Raw genomic sequence first — 9989 nt, 5'->3', positions numbered from 1 at the left:
ATTATAGCGAAAACTCATGAGTGGCTTAATTTAAGTCTTGTTATGAGTTAACTACTCCTCTCTTCATCTCATGGATATAGATATTTAGCCGTATTTTTCCAGACAAATGGCTAAAGGACTTCATTATGGCTTACCTAGATTTTTTTGCAGTTTAATTTATCCTCCCTCGAAAGTGAGATAATTTCCACTTTTAACTCTTTGTTGAGTTATTAACTCCTCTTTGAAAGTTCTCTTTTATTATCGTGATCATATGGTTGCATTATATTGGAAACATCAATCATTCTAACTGGAGAAGATACCTTAAATTCTTCATTGAAAGTCTGCAATTCGTCAGCCCTGTTCTTTAGTAACCCTTTTGACTTTTAGATGGGTAGTTTTACTTGTTCAAGTCAAGTCTCAGTCCAGTGTATCAAGTGTTTTGATTTCATTTTGAGTCTATTTGGACCGTTAAATGGGCTCTAATGTAAATTATGAGCAATATGTTTGGACTCACTCCTGGCATTAAATGCTGAAATTTTGCTGATACGGGGCAATGCGGATTGCATTTGTCCATATTTCACATCTTTATTAAAATATGATATTTGAAGTTAATATATTACTATGACAGTTCAGAAGTTATCAGAAGAGAATGGCAGGTGTTGCCGGTGAGTAAAGAGAAGCGTAGAAGTGGAATAAAAAGTATGGTCTGGAAGCAGTTTTATCAACAAAAGTGTGTCTCATAGATAGATAAGATCTAGTAGAGTGTAGGACTATGGGATATTTTTTTCTGGATATGCTTGGCCACATCTGAAATCTGAACTCATACGCTTATTTTGTCTTCTGCTTAAATTCGGCAAAAATTGTTAGTCTTTAGCCATCACCAAATTTTAACAATTTTTGCAGATTCTTCAAGTCTCCACAGAAGAATTGCAACATGGCTTTGACTCTGAGCTCCCAGTTGGTGTCAAAGAACTTCTGACTTATGCTAGAAATCTCTTAGAGCATTGCTCCTATAAAGCACTTGAAAAAATTAGTCGAAGTCAAGATTATTTAAGTGACAAGGAATTTCGTCGTTTTACCTATGACATGATGCTTGCCTGGGAGGCACCCACTTGAATGTGATCCGCCACAACATGTGAGACAGTTCATTCTTTCTTGTCTTAGCATCTGTAAGATGCAATAGAACTCTATTTTCCTCTAATACATGATACTTCTTACATATTGGGTTCTGACCATGCTGCGGCCTACTCAACTGCAGGACGCTACTTCTTGCTTTAAGTCCGAAATGGTGGATGAAGATGAGGGGTCCTTATTTTATTCAAGTTCCACAAACATGGCACTTCAGGTGCTCTTTGCCACCATCACCCCAGTTTAATCAAGTTTCACCAATGATTCATGGGCTTTAATGCTCATTTTCCTCCTCTTAATCAGGTTGATGCTGACAAGACAGTTGGTCCGGAAGCCTTTGCCCGCATAACTCCTGCTTGTGTTCTTGTAGCTGATATAATGACTGTCCACACTCTTTTTGATGCACTCACGAGTTCTTCAGGACGCCGCCTTCATTTTCTTGTTTATGACAAATACTTGAGGAGCATTGATAAGTATGATCTTTTTTCTCCAGCGCGGTTGTATTTTTTTAAGTTTGAACTCTAAAGTAATTTGAGTTTTTTTTAATCAGTCTTTTTTTGGCAACAATAAACTCTTAAGTTTAATGATGAATGGATTGTATTATGTTCCTTTCGCTACCTTTTTTCTGTTTTGGGAAAAGCTGAAGACCCTACTGTGTATATAAGCATCTTGTAACTTCAACAAGATAGGGTAGTAAATTGTCCAACTTGCCATTTCTGCTATTGTTTGGCTACCCATCCAACTTATAACCCGGCTTCATTAAATAGACTGAATTGCTGCTATATGCACGCCTATTGATTTCAACTCTTCACTAATCCTTGTAGCCATCATACCTCATATCAAAACCTGATCTGATACCAAAGTTGTTGGAACCCAATGATAATTCTGGCAAATTTTATGTCACAAGGCTGGTTTGCACCCTCTGAACAGTAGTAGTGGAGGAATATAGCCAAGAGAATTACAAAATGATGTAAAACAGAGCTAAAACGAAAGGAAAAGATTTCTAAGATGCCCACCTCAAGCTTTTGAGAGTCTAAGACTCTTAAACATGTCCATCACTTGACCCCTTCTCTCTTCACCCTCTCCCCATATGCTCTGTTAGTTATCATGTTTTGTCTTACCCTACCTCCCAAGCTTGAGCACACTGCACACCTTCCTCGGACCTATTTGGGCCCTTAAATGTGATGCTTTTTGTGCAAGGCAGAGGCAACACTTAATATGTCACTAGATTTGCTGCTACACCATGCTTCGTTGAGCAAAATTATGCCACGTGGGATGCTGAAAATGACATTGCTCAATCTTGGTTAATGTATCATAATGTGAGGAATTCTCATGCATTATTGGAATAGATGCTTGGTATAATAGGAATTAAGGTATTAAAGTTGTCTTAAAATTTGCAGTACACAAGATTAAAAAGAAAAGAAGAAGAAGAAGGAAGACAATAACAGCACACAAAGGCGCCAGTCAAATATCTAGGAAAGGTGGAAAAAAAAAACAGAGAATTAAAAACAATAACCGTACTTAAATGCTTCATAAAGAATTGACCCAGCTTGCACAAGATCTAGGCTTAAGCCACGGCCGCAATGGGCCGCATTTTCATAGATAAAGGTTGCAGTGTACTGAATGCTAACACTCCCCGCTCCAGCTGAGGAGCAGATAACAATCAACCTCAGCTTGTATCCAAGCTTTTCGAACCTACTTGAGCTAGGCCTTTGTTAAGACATCCACAACTTCAGTCTTAGTTAGGATGTATGCAAAGTCAATAATTTCTGAATTCACCCTCTTTGATGAAGCGTCGGTTTATTGCGGTGTTTTTTTTGGGGTCGTGTTAGACAATGTCATTTGCTATATTGATGGCTGCCATACTGGAATTTGGCTAATTACTCTTCAGGAAGTCTCTTTAACCAAAAGCTTTAGTAAAAACATAATTAGCTTAATTAAAAGGATCACCTTATGCTACCTATTAGCACTTAGCAACTATGGTCAAGTAAGATCTTTTGAATAGCATAATTAGCTTAATAATTATCGGTAAAGAAAAATGTTTGGACAATCTGGTACTTAAATTTTTTTTTATAATGCCAATGCATCTTGTGTCAATTGGTGATTGTTATTGTTTGTATTCTTTCTAACAGGAAGCTTTATGCAGAGTCATAAAGAATTCAAAACATGTAATAGACACTTCAACGGTGAATCTTCAGCTTGCTGATGGCGAGGTTGTCATTGATCTTGATGGAACAAATCCAACTCAACCAGTTCTGCAACACATAGGGATCTCTGCGTGGCCTGGTGAGTCGTTGGAAGTCTCAAAATGGGTTGCTTATCACGGACGAAAGGAGTGTAGTTGTCATCTTTGATTAGAACATTATTTATGCAATAAGACAATCCTTCTTGATTAACAGGTAAGGTAACATGTGAGCTTGTAATTGTCCTCTCTTTAAGAGCTTTCATCACGTCCCATTTTTCTCTTTCCCAAAAGGGCATTGAGGGGCCCCAAACAAATAAGGTTAGGGAGCTGGGAAAAGCGGGATGGAAGAGGGAAAACTGAAGAATGTTAGGGATATTTTAGTCAACAAAAATGCATTTTCAAGAAAGTGGGCCTTGTGCTCACACAAAGCTTAAAGCAAGCTGTGTTTTTTATTGCTTATAAACATGGCAGCTCTATGGTAATTTCACATGATGTGCTGCATGTCGCCTCAATTTCAAGCTCTTGATAGTTGAGCGCCTGTCTGGAGTGTCTCTTCGTACTATTATTTGTTTAGGTTGGCTTTTATTGTTCATCGTCTACTGACTATATCTATATATATAAATATATATATTCTTATTTACTTTGTAGGACGATTGATCCTCACCAATTATGCTTTGTACTTCGAGCCTCTGGGACTTGGGTTGCATGAGAAAGGTGTTCGATATGATTTAGAAATGGATATGGAACAGGTCATAAAGCCTGACTTGACCGGACCCCTTGGTGCTCGTCTTTTTGATAAAGCCGTGATGTACAAGTCAACTTCTGTGTATGTTATCTGGTGATATAGATAACTAACAAGTAGTCAATATGTGTTATCACCACAGGCTTCCTTTTCGATTTACCTTTTATGAACTTTCCATATGTGTTGACAGAGCAGAGCCTGTTTATTTCGAATTCCCCGAATTTAATGCAAACTTGCGTCGTGACTACTGGCTGGAGATTTGTCTTGAGATCTTTCGTGCTCATAAGTTTATAAGGAAATACAACCTTGAAGAGATTCAGAAATCAGAAGCACTAGCGAGGGCTATTTTGGGGATCTTCCGATATCGTGCAGTTAGAGATGCTTTTCAATATTTCTCTTCCCACTATAAAACTTTACTTGCATTTAACCTCGCTGAAACTCTTCCTGGAGGAGATGTCATCCTGGAAACTCTGTCTAGTTGCCTGACAAATTTGACTTCTGTTGCTGATAAACATGTTTCTGGTACCATAGATACTAAGATGCACCAGGCGGTATCCCTGGCATCAGTTTTGACACTTGCTCGTCTTGGTTTCGTACCACTGAAGAAAGCTGATATTTATGAAGAAGCAGCTGTTTACGGCGATGTTCGGGTCGGTGAGACAACTCAATTGGAAGTGGCAGTGAAAAAATCCCTTCTTGACACAGGAAGGGCGCAAGCTGCACAGGCAACAGTGGAGCAAGTGAAGGTTGAAGGCATTGACGCAAATGTTGCAGTAATGAAGGTTGATTTGATTTTCATTTCATAAAGTTCTATTGGCGGAAACAACAGATACTTCTGGTATCAAGAAAAGAGCAAACTAAAGACTGCGAAGATTTTTGTTATACTCTAATTAGAACTTCAAACTCAGCACTGAAAATGCTCGCGGTGCATTAATTTGTATTTATAAGAACAAAAACTGAATTAATTCTTTCTTCTTTTTCCTCTTAATATCCAAGCCCAGTTTGAATTCCTCGTTGGTACCTTGAAAACATAATCTGATAGATATGCTCTATGAGTTTAGTTATCCATTAACTGGTCTAGCTTCTCATGAGCTCATGATAAGGTGTTTTCTTGAAGATGAGAGAAAAATCAAAGCAGTATATTGATTTATATATGGATAACTCTCTCTACTCCTTGCAGGAACTATTATTCCCCGTCATTGAAGCTGCTGGTCGTCTGCGATTTTTAGCCTCGTGGAAAGACTTCTATGGATCAGGATCGTTTTTGTTACTCTCCTGTTACGTGATTTTATGGTAATTGTTTTCTTGGAATGCCAGCATATATGATCATGATTACATAAAAGCATGTGTGTTTGTTGGTTGCCTGTGATAGAAATGTCAATCTGATCTACATCATAAAAATATTTTGTCGTTGAAAATTGTGGGGGTCCAGTTTAGAAATGTATTTTTTCATTGTGGTAACATTCTGTTTTGACACGAGCACGTGCCGATTTTGAACATTTTTATAAGATGGTTTTTCATATTGAAGGTACTCATCGTAAGTGACCTCATAAAAATGGATATATGTGAAGGTTGTTTTTAAGATGGATGCAAGCAAGGTAGCCTAATAGCTGCTTAGCGTATGTCGTAGTTAATGGTGGTTTATCATTGGAAGAATAGCAGCGGCTTCTAGTATGCCAAATGAATTAAAGTATGCACCGCAAAGTCCCCCCGGGGTGAAAGCACCATGAAATCTTTAGGGAGAAAGCGACCGGGGTCAATAGATTGCCACAATAGATTGTCTGAATAGGCCCCAAAGGTCAAGCACCTTTTGGCGCCTGACTGAGGGCGTCGCCTCTCCCACAATGAGAGGTGATGAGCATTTTTGGTGCGAGCAAGTGCCTTTGACAACTTTGGTTGATCTTTCATTGTCATTTATTTTACTTCTTGATTTTTAATAGTATAGTCACTACCGAAAAGTGGATCTGTATTATGAACTGTTGTACCTTAGCATGGTTACCCAATATTCTGGAAGTCACTACCTGAGACTCCTATATGGTTTCTATAGTTAATGGTAGATTGAATAACTTGCAGTGCTTTAACTTCATTCAAAATGTTCATTGGCCCCATGATGAAACAGTGATGACTTTAAATAATGATATTCTTGGCTTAAAATTGCCTTCCATTGTACAGGGGGTGGATCCAGTACATATTGCCGTCGATTTTAGTGTTCTTTGCAAGTCTGATGCTCTGGCGTAGGCATTTCAACAGTGGAAGACAAAGAGGAGCTTTTACAGTAACTTCTCCCCCAAATCGAAATGCAGTAGAACAACTATTACAATTACAGGAAGCCATCGCCCAAGTTGAATCACTTATTCAAGCTGGAAATATTACTCTCCTGAAAATAAGAGCTCTTCTACTCGCTTTATTACCGCAAGTGAGTATCCTAGTCATGGTCCATTTCCATGGGGCAAATATTAATATGATGGACAGACAGTGTGCATTTTAATATAGGTTTGTGCTATATCTCAATGTGCATAGCCTTTGCTTAATTTGGGCTGCATTGTGCAAATCTACTTGGAATGAAGAAGATTTTTTCTAGTACATGAAGTACGGAAACCCCCCCCCCCCAAAAGATATCTATGATAATCCAACTAATATGTCCTCAGCATGGAGAAAGAGGGAGAATTTGGAAATCAGACTTGAAATAATCTCGATTAGAACAGTTAACCTCTCTATCCAAGTAACCATTACACACCTAAAAGAAATACGTTAACACAACCATGATGTACCTGAATCTCTTATGTGGCCCCGAAACAAAAAATCTGAATGTCAATCTTACTGCATCATATGTGAAGAATGATTGTAAAGGAATAATTGTTCCATAATTGATGTCATAATTCTTGGGCTTGCTTTTTTATTTTCTCATAAAGCCTATTGATTCAGCTCTATCATAAGATGCGTGATTAAATGATGGGAGTTTCTGTAATGCACACATGTTTTCACAGGAGGAATTCCCTCTCACCATAAATTATCCGTTTGTCCTTTAGGCTACGGAGAAGGTTGCATTGTTGCTGGTTTTCATGGCTGCAGCGATAGCTTTTATTCCTCTCAGACACATAATTTTGGTGGTCTTTGTAGAGTTATACACGAGGGAGATGCCTTGTAGGAAACAAAGTAGTGAGAGGTGGATCAGGCGGGTTAAAGAATGGTGGGTAAGGATACCAGCAGCTCCTGTCCAGCTTATTAAGCCTGATGACGGCGAGAAAGTTAAATGATAAATGTTTTCATGTATTATATGAATTCTAGTTTTAAAATGTGCTTGTATATTCTTTTCTTTTGTTCTTAAATTTTTGAAATGTTCATTCTAGGCAGCAGCTTTACTCACATATGCCTTCTGTGCTTCCCCTTTTCCTCCTTCATGTTATAGGATATGGGGCATGAGTGTTGGGGTTGGCACTTGACAATTCAGCTCTTTCAATTTGACTGATGTTTTACGCTGCCAATAAAGGATTTAGCGCATTATTCTTACCCAATGCTACCCTTGAATAATTAAGGAAGGATGGTCCATCACATGAAAATGAGAAGGAAAAAAAAAAGACAAGATAATAAACTTGACTACCACTTAAAGTAACAATTTTACTAGTTTAGACATTATTTTTTCATGATTCAATTTTTTCATGTTCCTTCTATAAATGAAAGGGCCCACGGGCTTCTGGAGCAGTGGCAGCAATTACTGCTTTTTCTGAGTAACAAGGACGGACATGGACGTGATATCTGCTAGGAAGCGGGACGCAGACGACGACGAGAACGGAGTCGTCCAGGAGGACGTCGGACGGGAAGCCGTTGGAGGCGGCGACGGCGGAAGCCTTGTCGAGGGAGCAGCTTGAAACAGCGTAGAGAAATTATGGCACGGGAAACCTTGGGCAGGCCTACCAGGCCCGTCCTTGGAGCATCACCGAGGAAGAAATCTCAGACTAGGAGTTGGATGTAAATGAAGCTACAGAAGAGGGTCTTCTTGCAGAATAAAAATCTGGGGCTTTGAAATCTTTAAATAAGTTTCATTCCAGATGATGACCAGTTTCCAGCTCCAAAACGAGAGAAAAAACTAGGAAGAAGAGGAAAAAATGGTCAAGCATATGAAAGGATGAGTTACTTAGCCAGAACGGATAACTGAGGCCTTGAACTGCCTTAGGACGTGAACCTGCGGAAAGGCTCTGATTTAAAATAATGGTTAAAAATTGGAAAAGGACGTTGCTTAAGATGCACGTGAAGGCATATCCATAGATGAATAATCCGTTAATTATGCATAAAGTAGAAGCAAAAGGAGAACGAGAATGAACAAAGGAGTCCATTGTTATTCATACCACTTTCATAGCATCAGCCATGCTTCACCGAAGAACCTTCCAACACGCAGGAACCAAAGACTAGACTGAAAGCGTCAATAACATTATTTTGCAAGCACAAACACGACACGTAGTGGACCCCATCCCTAACATGGTTTGTCGCAGAAGCAACGGCGACGGACGCCACTGCAGTGGCCGTCGAGGAAGCCCTCGGTCTGGCAAACGGCGGCTCAGTTAGATTTGCTCAGACAGGTCCCCTTGAAGCGGTGGCTCTGAGACTCGCACGTCCTTGCTTCTGCCGCCATCGGCCCCATTTCTGATCAACACATAACGTAAAAACGGCAGCGTTACGGATCAAAGAGATAGCATTTGTTTTTTAAACGTAACAAACTCTTAATCTTTTTCTGCTTGGACAAGCAAGACATACGTACAGAAATACTGGTTAGAGGAAGAAGTGGCCAAGAGATACGTACCAGTGGCGACCAAAAGGAGAAGGAGGACGAAAATGGTGGAAAAAAGAGGCACAGATTTCGCCATGTCTGAGAATATGAAAGGAAGGGCCTTAGAACGCAATACAAAGAGGCGACGTGGTGGTCTTAAATAGCGAAGTTAGGGTGGTGAAAAACAGATGTAAACAACAACATCATCGTCATTGTTTGGGTGGAGTCTACGTCCATGCTTTTGTTTTTGTTTTTTTTCATATACATTGCTTTTACGGTAGAGAGTGAGTCTTATATTTAGGATAACTGGATATACAATTCATTATCTCTACTCACAACAAGAAGAGTTGATCTCTTACGACTCGAAGGTTGAATTAGCCGTCTGGATAAAAACTAAGTTATGGTTTTAAAAATAAATCATGATTTTAAAAATAATTTTACAATATAAAAAATAAGCATATGAAGAAAATTTTGTTTCAATTTACATAAAAATACATTTTAAAAGTACTTTTTATGTTCCCAAATACTAAGAGGGTGTTTGGTTACACTTCAAAGTAGGTTTAAAAAATATTTTCATTCAAATCGAGATAAAACTCTTCTCATATGTTTATTTTGTATATCATAAAATTAATTTTAAAATTATATTTTATTTTTTACCAAAATACTATTCAACATCCAACATTATCTCGAACATGCCTGTGAGAATATATATATATATATATATATATTGTACGTTCTCTATATAGCGTCTCCTCCTTTCTTCTTCTCTGTTGCATGATGTATGTATTGAATAACATATTTAAATATTATAAGTTGGTATTGTATAAAACTTTTATTTCCATATTAAAATTTAAAAATTAATAAGTTTAGATTACTAAAATTAATATAACTAGACGAATCAAAACTTACAAATTGAGAGGAAGCGGGTAGAAGTGAAATGAAAGAAATTGGTGTGTGATACAATAAGCTAAAGCAGTTTACTCATGTTTTTATAATCCTGTTAAATTATGTTTTTTCCAAGCAGATGGATAGGAAAATTATCACATCATTTATAGTCTGTAATAAATAATTTTATTTATTATTATTCCATAATATAAGAGCTGGTTAGAATTTTAATTTGATTCTAAATATAAGATCCCAATTTATTTTATCTCTCATATTTATTATTATTTTTAAATAATCTTTATAGT

General features: G+C 37.9%; 1 protein-coding gene, 1 long non-coding RNA gene and 1 pseudogene across 2 annotated transcripts; 2 read left to right on the top strand and 1 right to left on the bottom strand.

Moving 5' to 3' along the window:
- The first annotated feature begins 887 nt into the window (after positions 1-887).
- On the top strand, positions 888-1490 carry LOC114749207 (uncharacterized). Its single transcript, XR_003740531.1, has 3 exons — positions 888-1114; positions 1238-1324; positions 1411-1490. It is a non-coding gene; the product is annotated as an uncharacterized LOC114749207 (long non-coding RNA).
- Positions 1491-2690: 1200 nt separating this feature from the next.
- Positions 2691-7477, top strand: LOC114749214 (uncharacterized). Its single transcript, XM_028937706.1, has 8 exons — positions 2691-2723; positions 3240-3393; positions 3941-4118; positions 4225-4816; positions 5215-5327; positions 6207-6450; positions 7064-7282; positions 7385-7477. The coding sequence occupies exons 1-8, from the start codon at positions 2691-2693 to the stop codon at positions 7475-7477; spliced, it is 1626 nt and encodes a 541-aa protein (XP_028793539.1).
- Positions 7478-8505: 1028 nt separating this feature from the next.
- Positions 8506-8908, bottom strand: LOC114749206 (defensin-like protein; annotated as a pseudogene).
- Positions 8909-9989: the final 1081 nt, after the last annotated feature.

This window comes from Neltuma alba, unplaced genomic scaffold, assembly GCF_004799145.2.
Source record: "Neltuma alba isolate B1F8T4 unplaced genomic scaffold, ASM479914v2 tig00005981_pilon, whole genome shotgun sequence".
NCBI classification, from domain to species: Eukaryota; Viridiplantae; Streptophyta; class Magnoliopsida; order Fabales; family Fabaceae; genus Neltuma; species Neltuma alba.
Note: the sequence above shows the minus strand (reverse complement) of the source record. Positions and strands in the feature narration are given on the sequence as shown.